At 44.6% G+C, this 23,895-nt stretch overlaps 1 protein-coding gene across 1 annotated transcript; it reads left to right on the top strand.

Moving 5' to 3' along the window:
* Positions 1-1,871: 1,871 nt before the first annotated feature.
* Positions 1,872-22,635, top strand: LOC138784041 (uncharacterized). Its single transcript, XM_069959487.1, has 9 exons — positions 1,872-2,014; positions 2,474-2,555; positions 4,349-4,448; positions 8,499-8,630; positions 9,078-9,192; positions 14,277-14,359; positions 15,412-15,512; positions 18,699-18,791; positions 20,710-22,635. Exons 1-9 carry the CDS (start codon positions 1,872-1,874, stop codon positions 21,034-21,036), a joined length of 1,176 nt encoding a protein of 391 aa, XP_069815588.1. The 3' UTR covers positions 21,037-22,635.
* Positions 22,636-23,895: the final 1,260 nt, after the last annotated feature.

Below are 23,895 nucleotides of genomic sequence, written 5' to 3'. Positions count from 1 at the left end.
TTCCGTCTAAACGCTGAACGTTATGAAAAAAAAAAAACGTTACTCCGACATCGTTAATCGTACGATCGGTCCAATTTATCGTTTCGTGTAAACGCACCATAAATGCAACCCCTTTTCGCCTGAATGGGACCAGTTGCACATAGTCACCGCTACACAGCGAACTGAGACAGACTCAGGCCCCAGGTGTGTGCACCCTGCTCATTAGTACATTTTGCCTGGAAATCCCCTTTGTGTTTTTTTTTTTTTTTAGTTCAGTTTTTTTGCTATATTTGCCAAATTTTATATATATATATATATATATATATATATATATATATATATATATATATTATATAAAGCCTGTGCCATACCCAGAGCACGCTGCTTTTCTAGAAAACTGATTTGTACACAGTGTCTCTTTATTTGCTATAGACTGTAAAGTAACAGTCTGACTAATGACTTCCTGTCTACACCCACATCCCAGTGTTAATTTAGCTAGTGACACTGGGAAGCATCAGACATCAGAAATAGTGATGAATGGAGCAGACGGTAAGCAGCGGGAGTAGGGGAGCCTTTAACCCATTATCTTTTTTTAGAAGAAAAGAAACAGCGATGTACTAATATAACAAAACAATTGGTGGAGAAATGCCTTTTTCTCCGCTTATCAGACTCCTCCCCTGGGTAAAATTCACCTTCAGAGACAGACAGGGGAAGAGCTGGAGAGGGAAGGAGTCACAGAAACAGCTGTTGCCTCCCAGTGCTGGATTTACAGCTTACACTGCTCATTACTCCTTTATAATGTCCTCTATACTGCTTTTTATTCCGTTATATAGGGAGCAGGATCTCCTCTATTGTGGGTGTGCACCATATGGAGACATCTTAGTGGCTGGTCTACACCCACTAGTTCAGGGGTAGAGGGAAAAACTGCTTAGCTGACATTTGACCTTATATATTCACTAAAAATATATTTTGGCTAGGACCCTGGGCTAAACCCGGAGAGGGGGTGGGTGAAAAGAATTGCCTAATTAGCATAATGAATAAACAGCACCAAGGATGAATGTAAGAAAGTGACCTTTATCCTCAGCGCCCCGTGCACTATAGGCAGGTTAAAAGGTCATGTGCTGAACCATGTGGGTTGTGGTGCTTATTTTTATGGGGTTTTCTAGCCCAGTTTATTTAAGGGCTTATCCAGGCAAACCAAAAACTTACTCCAGGGTTGTGAGTTGTATACATGTAATAAACATGCTATACTCATATCTCTCTGTCCCCTGCAGCTGTCACCCCAATGTGCCCACTCCTCTGTTGGTCTCAGCTTCTTCCAGGTTCTGTTCTGTCCAGACCGTACAGGACCGGCCAGATCATTGGCTTCAGCCATGTTTCACCTCAGTCACTGAGCAGCTGAGCAGGCAGGTCCTGTGGGCTCAGAACAGCGGGTAACTGGGAAGAAGCAGAAGGCTGAGAGTGTCGGCCCAGCAGCTGCAGGTGACTATAGCATGTTCATAGATTGTAAGCTCTTGTGAGCAGTGCCCTCACTTCTCATGCTTGACTTGATGGTTACATGTATCTCTCCATAATGTCTGGGCTTTCACTTCCTCACTTCCTGGTTCACACTACATTTTTGCAATCCTTTTTTTTTTTTTAATCTGTTTTTGAAAAAAAAAATATATATATACAAAAACATAGCTGACCTTATTTTTGTGCATGTTAAAAAAAATTGATCCATTTTGATCTTTTTTTTTAAAGGGAACCTGTCACCCCCCCGTGCTGGGGTGAAGGCCGCCCGACCCCCCCACTAGAGCCCCGTATACTTACCCCATCTCGCCAAATGCCGTTCCTGGAGCTGGTCCCGTGACGGAGATATCCCCGTCTGAAGCCCGGCGTGCGCTGCTGAGATGAGTCCGACACCCATAGAGAATGACGGCTCCATTCATTCTCTATGGGCGTCAGACTCATCTCAGACGTGTGCACGCCGGGCTTCAGACGGGGATATCTCCGTCACGGGACCGGCTCCAGGAACGGGACTTGGCGAGATGGGGTAAGTATACGGGGCTCTAGCGGGGGATCAGGAGGCCTTCACCACGGCACGGGGGGTGACAGGTTCCCTTTAAATAATGCAAGTTAATGGAAAAATGGATGCACACAACTGCATCAGTTTTTTCATCCCTTTTTTTTGCACAAACAAAAAAAAAATGGATTGCAAAAACGTAGTGTGAACCCAGCCTTATTATTAACTACACTTTTTTATTTTTGCGGATCAGCAAGAAATTATTTTTCTGTGCAGAACAAATGCATTTTTTTTTTACATATCTTCCCTTGAAATCAGTGGTAGATGGTTAAAACGATTTAGCATTACAGCTCCAGGACTTTTAGCTGCGGGACATAAATGGGGAGTCACCTAACCAAGATGCCTTCTTATTTTTCACTACATTACTTCCTTGTTATTGTGAGGCTGTGTATATATAAGCAGTCAGACATTTTATTCTTCATATATCAGTATGCAGTTGTACGGGTCTTACCTCTGGACACGTGGCTATGCCTCTGTACTCACCATCCGATGTTTCTCTATACTTTATCTAGTGAGTAATTCATACAATGCTCCTTTTTCTATTAGGACCTATTACAATTGATAGAAGATTTTTGCATTGTGCTTGGTAAATGATCCGTTCCCTGCTTCACTATATCAGCTGTCATGCAGCAGCTGCAAAATGTAATTTTTAGTTCAAATTGTTGATTTTTTATTTTTAGAGATTTCGGGTTGAGTCGTGGTTGGGTCTCCATGCTGGTGATTTGTCTCTTTTCTATCCACATCCATAGAGCTGAATAAGGCTAGAGCCACACAGTGACCAGATCACAATCATCACATTGCAATACTGTATAGTTATATTACTATACACAATGTAAGACCATAGTGGATACAGCTTATGTTCTTATATTCTGTTATATACTCTTGTATACAGAATCCTAAGAATCCTGCAAATTTTCATCAATGGATATTACAGAAGAATAATTTTCCCTGCCCTGTGCTTCAATGGCCGAGCTGATTCTCCTCTTCCAGGGCACCATTCTTTTCCTGGCTATGTCGCTGTTCTGGTGTCAGAAATCATTTCTTACCATTGTTATGTCCATCTGTATTTCACAGCTACAGAAGTCACTTTCCGTATTCATCTATATCAGTCTGGTAGACATGCATAGGGAAAATGACTTCTAATCCACATTTAGGCCCTATTCACACAAAAAGGATCAATGTATTTCAATGGCTCCATTCATACATCCGTAGTTGTTTTCCGAGCTATGATCCGTACCGCAAAAAAAAAAAAAAAAAAAGGACTGAAATTCCTCCACGGACACAATAGAAGCTGCAAAAAGTACAGATCTCCAATCCACAAATAGTGACTAGATAAGGCTGGGTTCACACTACATTTTTGTAATCCTTTTTCTTCATCCATTTTGGGGAAAAAAACCACAAAAACATAGCTGACCTTATTTTTGTATATGTTAAAAAAATTGATCTGTTTTGATCCTTTTTTTTAATAATGGAAGTCAATGGAAGAACAGATGCACACAAATGCACCTGTTTTTTTCATCCGTTTTTTTGCAAAAAAAAAAATGGATTGCAAAAATGTAGTGTAAACCCAGCCTTATTATTAACCACACTTTTTCATTTTTTCAGATCAACAAAAAACATGGATGGAAATTTGCAGATTGCTGCTGCAAATAGTGGACTTAAAGGGGTAGTCCACCAAAAAAAAATTTCTTTCAAATCAACTGGTGCCATGAAGTGCCAGAGATTTGTAATTCACTTCTATTAAAACATATTAAGTCTTCCATTACTTATCAGCTACTGTGTGTCCAGCAGGAAGTGGTGTTTTCTTTCCTGTCTGACAAAGTGCTCTCTGTTGCCTCCTTTGTCCATGTCAGGAACTGTCCAGAGCAGCAGCAAATCCCCATAGAAAACCTCTCCTGCTCTCCAGACTGGAAATAATACAACTTCCTGTTGGGCATACAGCAGCTGATAAGTACTGGAAGGCTTGAGATTTTTTAATATAAGTAAATTACAAATCTCTGGCACTTCATGGCAGCAGTTGATTTGAAAGAATTTTTTTTCGGAGTAAACTACCTCTTTAAATTTGCAGAGTAAAAAAAATATACTGATGTGTGAATAGACCCTTAGACCCCCCTAAATTTATTCTGACACCTTAACTTATTAAGACCCTAGATCAGACCTGTAAAATAATCCAGTCCCCCCAAAACCCTATATACTTACTCCTTCATACATGTCCTCCCCCACTACACCCATGATCCCAGGTCTGCAGGAGCAGGATAGCCACTATGCAAATTTGCTATGTTCAGTTTATTTCCCCTTTTGCAGGTGAAGGGCATGGGATGTGACCCATTCATCATACAAACCATGACACGTAATAATTCCTATTATATGAATGGCTACATCTTATGTCTCAAATGCCCCGCAGGTGAGTTATATGTGAAATTACTTCTGTATATGTGCATGTTCTTATAGACCGAGGCTTTGTTCACACTACGTATGAGTACTGGCCGGACGATCTTTAGCGCTGCTTAGTTAGCGCTTAGCGCTGCATCCGTGTGCGCCAGCATCAGAACTCCCCACTGCACACTATGGAGCGAGTGGCTCCATAGTGTGCACTGACAGGGTTTTCTGCGGCCGCTATTCAATGAATAGTGGCCACAGAAAACTGACATGTCAGTTTCTCGCTGCGCCGCTAGGGATCCTGCCGAGAGTGTATACTATGGGGGAGATTTATCAAAGGGTGTAAAATTTAAACTGGTGCAAACTGCCCACAGCAACCAATCACAGCTCAGCTTTCCTTTCAGCACTGCCTAAAGCTGAGCTGTGATTGGTTGCTGAGGGCAGTTTGCACCAGTCTAAATTTTACACCCTTTGATAAATCTCCCCCTATGTGTATACACTCCTGCTGGGATCCCTTCAGCCTGCCTGTGGAAACAATGGCCGTGATTTTCACGGAACTAACGTAGTGTGAACATGGCTGTAGCGAAATTTGGGTAGGGGTAGAGGGGGCCGCCGCTCCCACTAGGGCTGGGCGAAAAATAATTTCGTGCTGCGCGCTGACTCAGGCGCGCAAGCAGTCCTGAGAAGGGTAAGGCGGTGTGGGGCGCGACACAAGCTGGAGAGAGGTGAGTGGAGGCTAGATGTTTGGTGAGCTCCCCCGTCTCTGGAGAAGGTGATCACGTCGCTGCGGGTCATGGAGCTGTACAGCGGGATCGGGGGAGTTAGTCTCGATCCCGCTGTACAGCTCCAGGACCATCAGCGACGTGATCACCTTCTCCTGTAGTCCCTGCGGCTGCCTCCAGAGACCGGGGAGCTCCATGCCTGGCCGGGAGGAGAACGTGTGTGCGGAGGTGAGAGGTGGAGGTGTATGTGCCCTCCTGCTCCAATTACCCCCAGCTGCCGCAGCCCCCCTCGGTGTCACCCCAGTCCCCTTAGCCCCCCTTAGTGTCTCCCCAGTCCCCTTAGCCCCCCTCAGTGTCTCCCCAGTCCCCCTCAGAATCACCCCAGTCTCCCTCAGTGTCCCCCCAATCCCCCTCAGTCTCCCCAGTCCCCCTCAGTGTCTCCCCAGTCACCTTAGTGTCCCCCCAGTCCCCCTCAGCTCAGTGTCCCCCTCAGCGTCACCCCAGTCCCCCTCAGCGTCCCCCTCAGTCTCCCCAGTCCCCCTCAGTGTCTGCCCAGTCACCTTAGTGTCCCCCCCAGTCCCCCTCAGTGTCTCCCCAGTCACCTTAGTGTCCCCCCAGTCCCCCTCAGCGCAGTGTCCCCCAGTGTCTCCCCAGTCCCCCTCAGCGTCACCCCAGTGTCCCCTCAGTCACCCTCAACGTCCCCCTAGTCCCCCTCAGCGTCCCCCTGTCTCCCCAGTACCCCTCAGTGTCTCCCCAGTCCCCTCAGTGTCTCCCCAGTCCCCCTTAGTGTCCCCCCAGTCACCTTAGTGTCCCCCCAGTCCCCCTCAGTGCAGTGTCCCCCTCAGTGTCTCCCCAGTCCCCCTCAGTGCCACCCAGTCCCCTCAGTGTCTCCCCAGTCCCCCTCAGTGTCTCCCCAGTCCCCTCAGTGTCCCCCCAGTCCCCTCAGTGTCTCCCCAGTCCCCCTTAGTGTCCCCCCAGTCCCCCTCAGTGTCTCCCGAGTCCCCCTCAGTAACCCCTCTTCTATACCTCCACTACTACACCCCTTATCCACTATACCAGGGGTCCTCAACTGGCGGACCGCGGTCCGGGCCCCTGGTCAGACCTCCTAACCGCCCCGGATCCGGTCCGTCCCGGGGCGGTTAGGAGGTCCCGCTCCCCACCGCACTGCCTCCCGCCCCATAGGCGTACTGTCCTTAAATGTCAGTACGCCTGTGGGGCTGGGGGCAGTGCCGGTCCGGCCCCCCGGCTGATACGCGCTCTCTGGGGATGTCCCGGGGATTCCCAAGCAGAGCGCGCACCACAGACCTCAGTGTACGCTGCCGGCCTGTCCATCCCGGAATTGCAGGCCGGCGGCGTACGCTGAGGTCACTGATGCGCGCTCTGCTGGGGAATCCTCGGGACATCCCTACAGAGCGCGTATCAGCCGGGGGCCGGACCGACGGGAAGAGAAGAAGACAGCCGCAGCAAGGAACGAGGTGCTAGGTGAGTTGTTTTTGTTATTTTTTTTTTTCTGTCTGGGGGGCATCTACAAGGGGAGAGCGCACAGGTGGACTATATACTACAGGGGGGACCTCACAGGGGGCTATATACTACTGAGGGGGCTATATACTACTGGGGGGAGCGCACAGGGGGCTATATACTACAGGGGGGACCTCACAGGGGGCTATATACTACTGAGGGGGCTATATACTACTGGGGGGAGCGCACAGGGGGCTATATACTACAGGGGGGACCTCACAGGGGGCTATATACTACTGAGGGGGCTATGTACTACTGGGGGGAGCGCACAGGGGGCTATATACTACAGGGGGGACCTCACAGGGGGCTATATACTACTGGGGGGAGCGCACAGGGGGCTATATACTACAGGGGGGACCTCACAGGGGGCTATATACTACTGGGGGGAGCGCACAGGGGGTTATATACTACAGGGGGGACCTCACAGGGGCTATATACTACAGGGGCAAAGCACAAGGGGGGCTATATACTACTGGGGGGGACCTCACGGGGCTATATACTACTGGGGGGAGAGCACAGGGGCGCTATATACTACTGGGGGGAGCTCACAGGGGGCTATATACTACAGGGGGAGAGCGCACAGGGGGGCTATATACTACTGGGGGAGCAACAGGGGGCTATATACTACTGAGGGAGAGCGCACAGGGGGGGCTATATACTACTGGGGGGAGCTCACAGGGGGCTATATACTACAGGGGGAGAGCGCACGGGGAGGCTATATACTACTGGGGGGAGCAACAGGGGGCTATATACTACTGAGGGAGAGCGCACAGGGGGGGCTATACACTACTGGGGGAGCAACAGGGGGGCTATATATTACCAGGGCAGTCACCCCCTTTGTACCTAATATCAAAGGCCTGGTGAGAGAGAAAAAAATGCCAGTTTTCCCGCTAATAAGCAGCAATTCTGTATATAAATAGTTGAACGTTTGTGACAAAGTAACAAAACACGTTTCCTACTGATGTTCAGCTCGGACCTTCACCTGACAATAGACCCCGGTAAGTGGACCTTCACTAAAAGTTGTTGAGTACCCCTGCACTATACCTCCACTACTAAACCCCTTATCCACTAGACCGTATATGCACACAGAGTAATTCTGTCAGAAAATTATGTGTGGCATCTGCCACTCATCCCCGTGCACTCCTGCTTCACTCCCCATCGGCTCCATAGGCTCTATTATATGCTCCGGCAGATTCCGCTGTCCGCCCAAAGAATTGACATGTGTGGTATTACAATTTGGCCCGTTCTCGTCAGTGGAAGTGAGTTGCAATACCACACACAAACTGAGGACAGGGGTGGTGCTGTTTCTGGAACAAAGCAATTATGGTTCTCTAATCTTGCATAACCCCTTTAAATTTTACATGGCCATATATGTGAAAAGTAAAAAGCCTTTTATACTGCTCTCAATTTCTATTCTCTATGAGTAATGTAGTAGAATATTTCCTTTATTATTTGGAAAGCAGTGTCGTCTGCTGAGGTTCCCTATGGGTAACTTAATCGGTTGGGGGCCCACTCAGACTTGCTTGCCCCCCCCTAGACTGAACCCCTAGCTACGCCCCTGCCTGAGGATGTATACAGATGGTGAAGGAATATAGTTTCATGGTCTCTGGGTTCTCCATTGTATAGTATACATCACTTTGTTATATACTGCACACTATATGGAGTCTCATTACAGATTAAAGTTTAGGATGTTGAAGTCCTTCTAATCCAGAAGAGCGTGTTGGTCACCAAAGCTTAAAATCTAAGAAGACTATATATATCTGATCACACGACATAGACATTTGAGAATCTTTGCCCTCCCCCCATGGTCTTATACATGGCACTTTTCATTTAAGGAAACTTTGTGAAGAAGGACTGTGTGATACCTAATACACAGGGGATATGTAGAATGTGCATACCCGGGGTGACCTACAGCGAGTACGAAACTGGCCTGGACCGCTGCCTTACTTGTACCCGATGCCGTGCAGGTAAATACTTACTATGAGTAGGTTACTAAAGTTACATGTACATGGGGCAAATATTCTCCTGATTACTGCCCCATATAAAAGGCACAGTGATCAACCAACAAACAAGAGAACGTCCATTTGCCGGCCAATTGCAGGGATCGTCCAGTCCTAAGGACTATTGTTGGTTGGCTGCCCACAATAATGAACGTGAATGGCCAACCGAGCCACCCAGCACTATGTGGCGGCATTGTGTGAGCACAATGTGGTGGTTCTTCTTTTTTTAAATTTCAAGAAATTTTAGCCAAGAGCAGTGTCGGACTGGGGTATATGGGGTTATAAAGAGGGGAAATACAGAAAATTTCTTCCTTATGGTTATATAGCTACAAAGTTTATGGTTTTCTTTGCTTATTCTATTGTTTGCAGACTAGTAGTTCCTTGTTAACTCTTACTTTTGTCTCACGGCCGCAGATCAGGAAGAGTTGTCACCATGTAATATTACTAAAAATACCATTTGTCAGTGCAAGAATGGAACCTACTGCCCCATGGATTCCCCATGCAACCGTTGTCTACCCTGTAACTCAAGGTATGTGGAAGTGTCCAGAAGTCATGTGACCCTAGTATATATACGTGAACATGTGTATGGGGCTAGTATATAATAATAATAAATGATAATGATAACAAAATATAATAATAATATAATATAGGGATGGTCCGAACCTTCCGAGGTTCGGGTTCGTATGAACCAGAACGCTCGTCATCAGATTCCCGCTGTCTGCCTGCTCCGTGGAGCGGGTGGATACAGCGGGAGGACCACCTGGAAAACTAGGATACAGCCTATGGCTATGGCTGTATCCCAGTTTTCCAGGCGGTCCTCCCGCTGGATCCGCCCGCTGCACGGAGCAGGCAGACAGCGGGAATCATTACCGAGGGTTCGGGTTCATACGAGCCCGATCCGAACTCTGTTCGGACCATCCTTAATATAATATATATATATATATATATATATATATATATGCGAAGGGAAAAATCCAGCACCAGTGCAGCGGGTAAAAAACGTCCTTCTTTATTTATGCAAACTTCACATACAGGAAATAGACATGCGGTAGGTTGACGCGTTTCGGCGTATCTCACGCCTTGTTCACAACACAATATACCATATACTGTTTTCCCACAAGCTTATATGGGCGGTATCAGACATCACATGACACATAATTAAAAATCACAAACACATGAATTTAAAAACAAGCACAAAAAGTTGTACAAAAAATAAACCAAAACGATTGGGAAACCTAAAGCAAATCCGTTCTTAAACATATCTCAATGGCATAAACAGAAATGATACATAAACAATTTTAAGTTTTAGTATGTCATAATAAGATCGTGTCTAGCGTTTAGACCACCAGGAGATCTACTCCCCAACCTAAAAATCCAAAAAGATTCCCTGTTAAATAATTTTCTTTTAAGAGAGCCCCCTCTTTTAGATGGGTGAATTTTTTCTATGCCCATAACTCTAAGATATTGTACATTGCCTCCGTGTACCTCTCTAAAGTGTTTAGTTAGGGAAGACACATTTACCACCTCATTCCTACAATCCGAAATATGTTTACGTATTCTAGCCTTGAGGCTGGTAGATGTGCATCCTACGTACTGCAGGTTGCATTGTGTGCACATAGCCACATATACCACATATGCAGTATTACAATTAATGTAGCTGTGGATTTTAAAAACCTTTCCATTAGTACAGGACTTAATCTCCTTAGAAACCGCAACATGTGAACATGTCACACATCTTTGGTGTCCACATTTGTAGGATCCTTTAATGTCTAACCATGTTTTTTCCTGGTCTTTGCCTCCTGTGTACAAAGATGGAGATAGTATCGATCCCAGAGTCGGAGCTCTTCTGGATACGACCCTAACTCCATTTTTGGTCATGCTGTGTAATACCTCATCTTGCCACAAAAGTGGCAGATGTTTGTTAATGATGTTTCTAATCTGTGAAAACTGTTTACTGTATGATGTTACAAATACTATGTCATTAGTGCCCTGTTTATTACGTTTATATTGTCCCCTGTTGCGTGTTTGTTCGGTTAATAATTCTGCTCTATTAACCCTAGAAATCTTGCATGCTGCCTGATCCAGAAGCTCCTGTCTAAATCCTCTTTCTCTAAATCTTAGTTGTAATTTCTCCATTTCTAAAGTGTAGACATCCTCTCTGCTGCAATTACGTTTTAATCTAAGGCATTCACCATAGGGTATGTTGTTAACCACATGTGGTGGATGACAAGATGTGGCCATGAGAATGCTATTTCCTGCACACTCCTTCCTATATGGTAGTGCCTCTATACATCCTTGGTTAGCATTGGCCACTAATCTGACATCCAGAAAGGTAATTTCATTGTTGCCAAAATGTGCAGTAAACTTGAGCCCAAATTCATTGCCATTAAGGTAGTCCACAAAGTTATGGAAGCAATTCTCACCATCTCTCCATATAACAACCAAATCGTCTATATACCTTCCTATCCATTGTATAGATCCAAAGAAAGGATTGTCCTCAGAAAATATATAATTGAGCTCCAGAACCGACATTACGATATTGGCGAGAGATGGTGAGAATTTAGCTCCCATACTTACTCCCTGTATTTGTAGGAAAAATTCATCATCAAAAACAAAATAATTGTGGTTAAGCAAACATGGCGGCAAGAAGGTACCCAAAACGCAACTAACACATGAACTTTCTGTTATTAACATGTCCAGCTTTATTATTTCTGATAGTCAACTATCTGTACTGCAAAAAGGACTTAATTTTTCTCCCACTTGTGACTTTGATCTATATAAAACCATTCTTGATGTTAATACATTTTCACGTAACCTAACAGTTAAAAAACATTTTTTTAATTTACAGAAATCAGAAGGTGATATGGTTGATAGTCATGTTAAATCTGTACATATGTGCACTAGTTTTTCTGAACAAATGTCGGCACTTTATTTGCAAGATCTTGCCTCTGAATCGGCTGTAGGGGATAGTTCCCATGGGGCGTCTTTCAGGACCAGCAATCCTGGTTTCTATCCATTATCCTCCAGGTGTGAGGCCCTCGATAGATTCCAGGAGCTGGTGGAAAGAGACCTCACTGCTCTTGAACTAAGAGAACCCCGGCGCCATGACTCTGATAATTTAACGGTTCAGGAAAAAACCGCCTTGCGGGAATTACAAAACAATAAAAATCTGGTTATCCGCAATGCGGACAAAGGAGGCGCAGTGGTTCTGTCAGATACAGGTCTTTATGAAAAAATGAATCATGAAATGTTATCAGATACTAATATATACCGTAAGCTGCCGTGTGACCCCAAGAAAGTGTTTCTCTCCAAATTAAAACGTTTGTTGGAGGATGGTGTTGCTTTGGGAGCTTTGGATCAAAAAATAGCTGACTATCTTTATGTTGAGGATCCTGTTACTCCTGTATACCATTCTCTACCAAAGGTTCATAAAGGTATCTTTCCTCCCCCTTTAAGACCTATAGTGGCCGGGATAGGCTCTATGGGGGAAAGATTGGGGGCTTGGGTGGACCATTTCCTCCAACCACTAGTGGGCATAACTCCCTCCCACATTAGGGACACTAAACATGTTCTCAACATCGTTAATAATATGGGATGGAATAAAGAATGGAAATTAGGAACATTAGACGTTGTGGCATTGTATCCGTCAATCCCTAAACAAGTTGCCATGTCTTCATTAGAATTTTATTTGACTAAATTCAGCTCATACTCAGCTGTAGAAATTGAGTTTCTTATTATGGCCACGGATTTTTTGCTTAACCACAATTATTTTGTTTTTGATGATGAATTTTTCCTACAAATACAGGGAGTAAGTATGGGAGCTAAATTCTCACCATCTCTCGCCAATATCGTAATGTCGGTTCTGGAGCTCAATTATATATTTTCTGAGGACAATCCTTTCTTTGGATCTATACAATGGATAGGAAGGTATATAGACGATTTGGTTGTTATATGGAGAGATGGTGAGAATTGCTTCCATAACTTTGTGGACTACCTTAATGGCAATGAATTTGGGCTCAAGTTTACTGCACATTTTGGCAACAATGAAATTACCTTTCTGGATGTCAGATTAGTGGCCAATGCTAACCAAGGATGTATAGAGGCACTACCATATAGGAAGGAGTGTGCAGGAAATAGCATTCTCATGGCCACGTCGTGTCATCCACCACATGTGGTTAACAACATACCCTATGGTGAATGCCTTAGATTAAAACGTAATTGCAGCAGAGAGGATGTCTACACTTTAGAAATGGAGAAATTACAACTAAGATTTAGAGAAAGAGGATTTAGACAGGAGCTTCTGGATCAGGCAGCATGCAAGATTTCTAGGGTTAATAGAGCAGAATTATTAACCGAACAAACACGCAACAGGGGACAATATAAACGTAATAAACAGGGCACTAATGACATAGTATTTGTAACATCATACAGTAAACAGTTTTCACAGATTAGAAACATCATTAACAAACATCTGCCACTTTTGTGGCAAGATGAGGTATTACACAGCATGACCAAAAATGGAGTTAGGGTCGTATCCAGAAGAGCTCCGACTCTGGGATCGATACTATCTCCATCTTTGTACACAGGAGGCAAAGACCAGGAAAAAACATGGTTAGACATTAAAGGATCCTACAAATGTGGACACCAAAGATGTGTGACATGTTCACATGTTGCGGTTTCTAAGGAGATTAAGTCCTGTACTAATGGAAAGGTTTTTAAAATCCACAGCTACATTAATTGTAATACTGCATATGTGGTATATGTGGCTATGTGCACACAATGCAACCTGCAGTACGTAGGATGCACATCTACCAGCCTCAAGGCTAGAATACGTAAACATATTTCGGATTGTAGGAATGAGGTGGTAAATGTGTCTTCCCTAACTAAACACTTTAGAGAGGTACACGGAGGCAATGTACAATATCTTAGAGTTATGGGCATAGAAAAAATTCACCCATCTAAAAGAGGGGGCTCTCTTAAAAGAAAATTATTTAACAGGGAATCTTTTTGGATTTTTAGGTTGGGGAGTAGATCTCCTGGTGGTCTAAACGCTAGACACGATCTTATTATGACATACTAAAACTTAAAATTGTTTATGTATCATTTCTGTTTATGCCATTGAGATATGTTTAAGAACGGATTTGCTTTAGGTTTCCCAATCGTTTTGGTTTATTTTTTGTACAACTTTTTGTGCTTGTTTTTAAATTCATGTGTTTGTGATTTTTAATTATGTGTCATGTGATGTCTGATACCGCCCATATAAGCTTGTGGGAAAACAGTATATGGTATATTGTGTTGTGAACAAGGCGTGAGATACGCCGAAACGCGTCAACCTACCGCATGTCTATTTCCTGTATGTGAAGTTTGCATAAATAAAGAAGGACGTTTTTTACCCGCTGCACTGGTGCTGGATTTTTCCCTTCGCATGTGTTGCCCTGGCTCCGGGCTTTGCCGTGCACCGTGAGTGGAAGTAGCAGGTGAGCTGACCCCAAATCAGCATTTGTATATATATATATATATATATGTCATATATATATATTATATATATACATATGACAATATATATTACATTGCCTACAGTTTTTGTTTTGTTTTGCTCTTTTTGTCTTTTAGTTGCCCTGAGGGACAGGTCTTATATCAACCCTGTAACACCACGTCTGATATTGTTTGTGTTCCCGTAACGACTAGTCTGACAGGTGACTGCTGCTAAAAGATATTAGACTGTTTCCTGGTAAACAACTTAGATGTCAGCACACAATGGGTTAGCTCCCTGGATACACTGCGTAGGCCGCAGGGTTCTTATACAGCGCACTACTGTGTCTCATGCTGATTGGTGTTCATTAGGTGATGTCATTACGTCAGCCATATTGGGGTTGCAGACTGTTTGTCCGAGTCTGGAGGTGGTGCTGTAGTCTCTTTATGCCCCCCACAAAGACAAGGCCTAAACATGGCAGCTCTGAATTTTAGCATAGCCTCATCCATCTGAGGTCCAGGCTATGGGGGAGATTTATCAAACATGGTGTAAAGTGAAGCTGGCTCAGTTGCCCCTAGCAACCAATCAGATTCCACTTTTTATTCCTCACAGACTCTTTGGAAAATGAAAGGTGGAATCTGATTGGTTGCTAGGGGCAACTGAGCCAGTTTCACTTTACACCATGTTTGATAAATCTCCCCATATATCTCTAAGGCACTGTTCTTCCTGCCCCTGATACAGCTCCCGACTCCTCCATGGGACCTTACATTTGTTCTTCAAGGTAAATGGTATTTTCTTACACTAGTTGGTTTGAAAGAAAAAAAATTGATGGGAGGAACACCATATTGGCACAAATTTACATAAGGTACAAAAGGGTCCAATATACCCTATATATTGAATAACTTTACATGTCACAGTTTATCCTATAATTTATTTTAAGGCATACGGTATATATTATAAAGAGTTTCATGGGGAAATTTATTTCAGGAGGTATGATGAGTAATGTATTAAGTTTCGAGGGTACAGTGTGTATTATAATGACTTTCTAAGGTCATATTTATGTAATATAATAAATTTCCAGATCAGACTCCCATACATACGGTATATATAGATAACAGACTAGACCCCCTAAACCAATACAGACCACAGATAAGGACCTCTAAAGACCCTACACCCAACCTCCCAAAATAAATACAAGATTTACAATTTACAATTTATGTGTATGGGGGCCATGGTTTCTTCCTCACTAAGATGTGTCATTTTTCCCTTTTCCAGCCAGAACTTGGTTCATTCCTGTCCTTATCATCTTCGCCATTGTTGGTACTGCAGTATTTTTGTTTTTGTTATTTTTAGCTGTGCATTATAGACTTTCCAGGGTAAGTTGTGAACAACAGAGTAAACTCCTTCTCTGTATGCTTATAGTGGATTTATCAAGACAATGTACAGTTAGGAAGGTACTACTAAATGGTGGTTGCAAGTGGTTGCATCCATAACCTCTAAAGGGTCCTGGATGTGCTACATGGAAGACCAGAATAAATTATGCTATATACAGTGAAACCTCTTTAAGAAGACAATCTAAAAATGCATTAAAAAGTTGTCTTCTCAATTAAAATGATCACTATGCACAATGTGCAGGCATGATGGGAATTGTAGTTTTGCAACAGGTTGAGGCAGGGCCGTTTTAATACATTGGTGGGCCCAGTGCACAGCCCTCAAGAGTGCCCCCCCCCAACCCAGTGCTATCAGAATCGGAGCTGCACACACAGTATAATGCCCCCACACTGTATTAAGAGCCCCAATACATACGGTAGTTACCTTATAACTTTGTAAAGATATCACCAATGATACCATTACATAATACCGCCACACCATGACCACTATCACTACAGACCCTATAACAGTTACATCCATTTACTCACAGGGGGCGTCTTCTCTGATCAGAGTCTGTCACCTTTTCTTTCTCTCCATCCAGCGTGAGCCATCTTGAAGTCTACCCCCGGCTGTGAATCTTCTCTCCAGAATCTGCCAGAGAAACATTTTAGGCTCCAACACATACAGTAATTAGGTCCCCTATATAGTAGTCACACCCCTCTGTACCCCTATATAGTAGTTACCCCCCTCTGTGCCCCTATGTAGTAGTTACACCCCTCTGTGCTCCCACTTAATAATTAGGTATTCTCTGTGCCCCAATATAGTAGTAAGGTCCCTATATAATATAGGCACCTCTGTGCAGCCCCAATGTTAGCATAGACCCCCTGTGTGCTGCCCCCAGTAGTATAGACCCCCTGTGTGCTGCCCCCAGTAGTATAGACAGCTGTGTGCTGCACCAGTAGTACAGACAGCTGTGCTGCCCCCAGTAGTATATAGACACCTGTGTGCTGCCCCAGTAGTATATAGACCCCATTGTGCTGCCCCCAGTAGTATAGAAAGCTGTGTGCTGCCCCCAGTAGAATATAGACACATGTGTGCTGCCCCCAGTAGTATATAGACACTTGTGTGCTGCCCCCAGTAGTATAGACCACTAGGTGCTGCCCCCAGTTGTATATAGACCCCCTGTGTGCTGCCCCCAGTAGTATATAGACCCCATTGTGATGCCCCCAGTAGTATAGACAGCTGTGTGCTGCCCCCAGTAGTATAGACAGCTGTGTGCTGCCCCCAGTAGTATATAGACCCCATCGTGCTGCCCCTAGTAGTATATAGACCCCATTGTGCTGCCCCCAGTAGTATATAGACCCTATTGTGCTGCCCCAGTAGTATATAGCCCCCCTGTGCGCTCACAGAGTCATATATACCCCCCTATGCACCCCCCAGTAGTATATAGCCCCCCTGTGCATGCCCGAGTTATATATACTCCCCTGTGCACCCCCCCAGTTATATATACTCCCCTGTGTGCTCCTCGTCATATATATACCCCTTGTGTGCCCCCCTAGCTACATATACCTCCCTGTGGGCCCCATCCCCCCCCCCAGTAGTATAAAGGCACCCCTAGTAGTATAGACCCCCGCTGTGTGCTGCCCCCATTATAACGACCCCCTTTGTACCCAGCAGTATATAGTCCCCCCTGTGGACCCCCGCTGTGTGCTGCCCCCGTCATATAGCCCCCTTTATGCTCCCCCCAGTAGTATATAGGCCCCCCTGTGTGCTGCCCCCATTATATAGCCCCCCTTTTTGCTCCCCCCACCCAGTAGTATATAGACCCCCCCTCTGGACCCCAGCTGTGTGCTGCCCCGTTATATAGCCCCCCTTCCCATATAGCCAATAACAAAAAAAACAAACACGTATGCTCACCTGGGTCTGCGCGTTCCTCTTCACCTCATCTTTGTGGCCGCAGGCAGTGCTTTACCTGCAGTCACAAGAGGCCGCTCTCCCCTCTTGCAGTGTCAGCACTGAGTGACATCACTCAGCTCAGATACCACTACAGGAGAGCAGCCACAAGGATGACTGACAGGGAGGAAGCCAATGGCTCCCGACCTGTCAGTGCCGCTGCTGCCTGTACAGCTACAGTGCAGAGCGCAGCAGCAGGCGGGGCCGTGCAGGGGGCGCCATGGATGGGTAACTTAACCATCCCTATGGCGCTCCCCCTGGCAGGCTGGTGGCCGGAGCCCTGTGCGACCGCACTGGTCGCACAGAGCAAAGGCCGACCCTGCTCAGGGTGGGCCCGGTGCACGTGCACCATGTGCCCTCTGGTTAAAGTGGCCCTGGGTGGAGGGCTGAAGGTTCCTTATCCCTCTCCCAAAGCATGGCAGATAATCACTCACTGCATTGCTGTATGGATCACTAATCTTCTGGACCTGCTAAGGTGTAACTATTGTAATAGTCCCATCATGTGTCACTCTGCACGGGCATATAGGCATGCTACGTATTACTATACCTGTTCCACTACAAGCACAGTGGCATTGATGCCTTAAGGGTAGGTTTACACGTACCGAATTTGCAGCGGATTTCACACCGCGAGTTTGCAGCGCAATCTGCAGCGAATCCTAGTACAGTGAAGTTGAATGGGTCACATACCTGCAGTGGAATTTTCATTCTGTAACCCGATCCCCTTAAACCCGAATCACCCCCCTCACCCCCCCCCCCCCCGGCAACCTTCCACCCGCAGCCCACGCCCGGAGCATACATTACATGCTTGGCGCTGCGGCTGTTTGTGAGGCTCCCGACTCCCGTTGGTCCCCATCAGCCAATCAGTGCTGCCAAGCCTCACACAGCCGCAGCGCCAAGCAGGTAATGTATGCTCCGGGCGTGGGCTGCGGGTGGGGGTGGGGGGGTGGGGGTGGGGGGGTTAAAGGGGCCGGGTTACAGAATGAAAATTCCCCTGCGGGTATTTAACCACATAAAACTCCACACTACCAGGATTCGCAGCAGATTTTGCTGCAAACTCGCAGCGGTTTTCACGTCCAGTACGTGTGAAGGTACCCTTAACAGTTTGTACTGAGCACAGGAGATCCTGAGTGATGGAACGCATCACATGTTTGTTATAGCTTGTGCGTATTATAGCTTGTGTGTATTATCGATCCTAGAAGCAATGGTGATCCTCACTTTTCCCTTACATATATATGTAGGAGGCAGCTGGTAATTGCAGGAAAGACTTCATGAAAGCCAAGCTATGCTTTCTGAATCCACATGGCAGGAATTCAACAATCGATAGCCCACAGGTGAGTAATAACATTGATTTTTGCCATTTTCATTAAAAGTGTTATATACTAACTACAAAAAATATTACTTACCCCTCATGGTGTAAAGTGGATCTCATGTTTGTGCAACGTTGGCGACAGAATGTAGATTAGTAAGAAGTGCGGGACTAATGGAAGTCGGCGTGACTGCAGGATCAGACTACACAGGGTTTGAATGTAGTCTGTTACCATGGACACTAAATTTCTAACCATAGATTCAAGTCAACAGGCCCAGGTGGTATAGAAGGCTTCAGACCTTTCTGGGTCATTAGTTTCTAACTCCTCCACGTGCCACAGTTGGAGTTTTGCTACCCAACCCATTATAGAGGGGGCACGAGAAACGTCCATTGTCTGGGAATGGCTGTCCTAGCAGCCGTATGGAAAGAGCACAAAAGTCCCTTCTTAATCCAAGAAAGGAGTCCAGGGATAACGGAAAACCATAGTATCACGTCTCTGGAAACTCTACATGGCCAGCAGTTATCAGGGACAGTGAGGAAGATTCTGTGGAGAATGGCGGAACACCAATACCATTAAACGACAATTTAATACTTCTTCTCCTGAGCAAAACATTAGACATTATGGGGGAGATTTATCAAACATGTTGTAAAGTGAAACTGGCTCAGTTGCCCCTAGCAACCAATCAGATTCCACCTTTCATTCCTCACAGACTCTTTGGAAAATGAAAGGTGGAATCTGATTGGTTGCTAGGGGCAACTGAGCCAGTTTCCCTTTACACCATGTTTGATAAATCTCCCCCTATATGCGTAAGGAGAAAAGCCTTATTCCAGTTTTTGGGAGCAATGAAGTCCAGTAACTCCACCTTCACCTCCACCTCCACCTCCAGGCCAACTTGTAAGGCTGGGTTCACACTGCGTTTTTGCTGTCCATGTAATGGGTCCATTTTTAAATGGTTACTTCTAACATACACAAAACATGGTCAACCACTTTTTTCTGTATGCTAAAAAAAAGGGGGAAAAAACATCTGCTTTGATGCATATTTTTTTTTCTTTCAAATAATGGAAGAATGGAAAAACGGATAGCACACAAATGCATCCGTTTTTTCTTTCTTCCATAAAATGTATACGTTAAACGGACTAAAAAAAAAATAAAAAATGGGTCCATTATGTCCACTGCATAAAGTATATTGGTGATTGGTGAAGAAGACTCTCTAAGGGAGTGGGGAACGTTACTAGGGGCCTAGGGGGTAGTAAGGAGCCCAAAAAGGAGTAGACTAAATGACAACCGAAACTGGCAGCTCCACGGGCAATCTGTAAGGACTCGAGAGAAACCAAGGTGGCAGAGCTTGCGAGAATCCAAGCCAAACAGAGTTCATCACCAGGGGCGTAGCTAGGATTCACGGGGCCCCATAGCAAAAATATGTGCAGTGCTTTGTTTACAACACAAAGCACTGCACATATGTATAAAAAAATAAAATATCCTGTAGCCAGAGGCAGAATCCTGGCTGCAGCCACAAGATTGACTGGCAGAGCAGAGAGCCAATAGCTGCTTGCTGTTTTTTTTTATCTATAAGGGCCCATTAGGAGCCGTATGGGTAAATACATAGGTGCAGTAGCAGACTACCTTCTGCTTAACCCCTTATGTACTGCAGTGTGTAAGTGACCCAAAGTTCAGAAGACAAGGAGATATGCCCTGATAACCCCTGAACTCTGCAGATTTTCCTACTTGATTGCACAGCTGGAGAACAGAGGTCAGAGGTTATCAGTGCACTGAAACAGAGATCTGTCTTCTGCTTGTTAATCCTTTTTTTGTGTTGCAGCTGCAGCATGTAAGTAACCATTGGGTCACTTACACACTGCACTACATAAGGCGTTAAGCAGAAGGTTCCTCCTTTGCTGTAGATACTCAATAACATCCCATTGACTTCTGTATTACCCTACAGACACCTGGTAGCTTATTGAATAATAAAGGATGCAATGCCCATGAAGATGAATGTGCTGATGCTGAGAGGGTGTTAAAGCAGGCAAAACCAGTGGAATGGCTGGATACAGCAGTGCTACAGCAGGTCATTGTGGATGTCAGACAGTCTCCAAGGCTTTCAATGGACTCTCCCATGCTTCGTGGGCTGCATAGTGGTAGGGGGTGTACAGGGGTGATACATGGTGTAATGTCCTCCCAGGAAACACTCTGTATAGGAAAGTGGGGTGCCGTAGATTGTAAATATGCAACTAAAGAAGTAGAAGACAAGGCAGACATTAGGATAGTATAAAGACAGAATAATATTCACTGAGCAAATTAGTCATCCATTAAAATGGAGGTAAAGTATCTTGTCATATAGTATAGGAGAGTAAGGGCCCTATTCCACCCGACGATTATCGTTTAGATTATCGTTAAATCGTTCGAATCTAAACGATAATCGTTCGGTTGAAATGCAGTTGACGATTAATGACCGAACGAGAAATCGTTGATCGCTTTATAAGACCTGGACCTATTTTTAGCGTTGCTCGTTCGCAAATCGTTTGCATTGAATAAGACGTCGTTCGGTCATTTGCAGTAGACACGAACACAATAGCGAAGAAATAGCAAAGAAAAAAACGATTGCAAATACGATCATAAGTAACGATTATCGTTCCGTGGAAATGAGTTAACGTTTTCAGGTCTTTCGCAATAGCGGTCGTTTGAGATTGTTAATCGTTAACGATTATGCGAACGATAATTGTCCGGTGGAATAGGGCCCTAAGTGTAATGGCTGAAGGGAAGGGGTAAACCATGTAGGGTAGATGTATAGTATGGTGTCCGTAGCTTTATATGACTGCTCCGGCCTATGTTTACCAAGCTCCGGCCTATGAGTCACCAAGTTCTTTTTTGAGGAGGGACACCCACCTCCTAGTGGCAGTAACACCTATCTGTGAGGTACAGTCCTCTCCATGAATTGTAGCTTTTCATACCATCCTAGGCCTGACCTGAAGCCCAGAAAGGCCTCTCCTCCTGCAGTCATTACAGGTTTAAACCATAAAAAGTATTTAGATTTTCATTACACAATTTATTTATTTATTTAAAATAAAATAATATATATATCCTAGAGTATTTATAAATTTATTTTTATAGAATAAGGCTGGGTTCACACTACGTTTTTCTCATCCGTCTCTTTCATCCGTTTTTTTTTTTGCAAAAAAACGGATGGAAAAAAAAACGGTTGCTTTTGTGTGCATCTGCTTTGATCCGTTTTTCCATTGACTTCCATTATTAAAAAAAAAAAAAAAACGGATCTGTCTTTTTTTTAACGGACACCAAAGTAAGGTCAGCTACATTTTTGTGTACGTTAAAAAAACGGATCCGTTTCGATCCGTTTTTTTTTATAATGGAAGTCAATGGAAAAATGGATCAAAACGGATGCACACAAATGCATCTGTTTTTTCAGCCGTTTTTTTTTGTGCAAAAAAAGGATGAAAAAAAATGGATTGCAAAAACAGTGTGAACCTAGCCTTACTTAAAAGTTAATGTGTAGCACTAGTTTTTATGGCGCACCATGTGGGCATACAGGAGGTGGTATAGCTGCTTGCTGTGCTATGTACAGCACTAAGGGAGATTTCACGCACAATAATCCTACACCCCTGCATATATTAATGTAGGATGTGTGAACAAATCTTCCTGAAATACAATGCATAGAGTGTGAATAGACCTTTAGATATTAACCTTCTATATCTAGAAACGGCCATTCTTGTGGTTGGCTGATGAATAGATTCATTGGTTTATGGTATGGCGTTAGGCCTGATGACATTTTCTGATGTCAGTAAAATCTCATAGATTTACTGTGTGTACTGTTGTGTGACTCTACCAGATGAAATAAAGAAAACTTATTGCTTTGTGTCATGCCTATTTTTTGTTTTATCCCAATCATGCTCACAGTCATGTCAGTGTATTCCTCCATTCATGTCTCTATACACAGACGTCATATGATCGTGTTACATGAAGCATGGGTAAGCAGATCAGCACCAGACCACATGCCATACGCCTGGGGAGAGTTTGCAGGGAAATTCAATGTGACCATGCTAGGGCACTACAAAGCATTGTTATGCCTGTAGTCCATAATTCTTAAAGGGGTACTCCGGGCAAATGTGAAAAATCACGGAGGGCAGAGGGTGGTGGATAGATAACAATTAAGGGATACCTACCTGTCCCCATGCGCCCAGAGGGCAATGCCACTGCTCACTGTCAGCCTCTAGTCTCCTGTATGTCCAGGCTTCCTGAGTTGTCACGACCAAACAGAAACTAGCCTCTCAGCCAGTCAGTGACTGCAGAGGTGTCCTGCCTTAGTCACCGACTGGCTGAGCAGGCATTTCTAAGCCAGGTCATGTGACGTTGCAGGAACAGGAGATCCAGGAGACCCTCTGGGGACCATGGGTAAGTATCCTTTAATTGTTATTCCCCCCTGTGATTTTTTACATTTGCCTATAGTTCTCCTTTAAGTGTTTGTCTAACTTGCTGTTATGTTCTCAAAGGGCCGTTTTCAATAAATCTTCACTTTATTCAATATGCAAATTAGTCTAGTGCACTAGGGGCAGTGAATCGATTTAACCAAACCCTCCTTATGAATATAGTGTGCTAGATGAACATTCACGCGAAAGGATGGGTTATGGTGCGTTTACACAGACAGATTTATCTGACAGATTTTTTAAGCCAAAGCCAGAAATGGATCTGAAAAGAGGAGAAATCTCAATCTTTCCTTTATGACCTGTTCCCTATTTATAGTCTGTTCCTGGATTTGACTTTAAAAATCTGTCAGATAAATCTGTCTGTGTAAACACACCATTAGATTGGTGCTCTAGGGGAGGTAGTCCTGCCTCCAGTGCACCAACCTGCCTAATTTACATACTGATTGAAGTCAAGATTTTGCGAAAATGGTGCTGAGGATGAAGGTGAGAAAATGACCTTCTTTCTCAGCTTTCTGTGTCCTATGGGAAGATAACAGCAGGTTACAGGGATGTCTGTGGCAGCAGTGTAAGCAGCACACATGCTATTACCCACAGTTTCTAATGACCACCATTATACCATTATTACCATGTATCAGCAGTACAATCGCTTTAAGATTTTCACATGGATTGAACAGCGCCAGTGCCCGGGAATA

Source organism: Dendropsophus ebraccatus, chromosome 1, assembly GCF_027789765.1.
Source record: "Dendropsophus ebraccatus isolate aDenEbr1 chromosome 1, aDenEbr1.pat, whole genome shotgun sequence".
Lineage (NCBI taxonomy): Eukaryota > Metazoa > Chordata > Amphibia > Anura > Hylidae > Dendropsophus > Dendropsophus ebraccatus.
The sequence above is the reverse complement of the archived record's forward strand: the minus strand, read 5'-3'. Positions and strand labels throughout refer to the sequence as shown.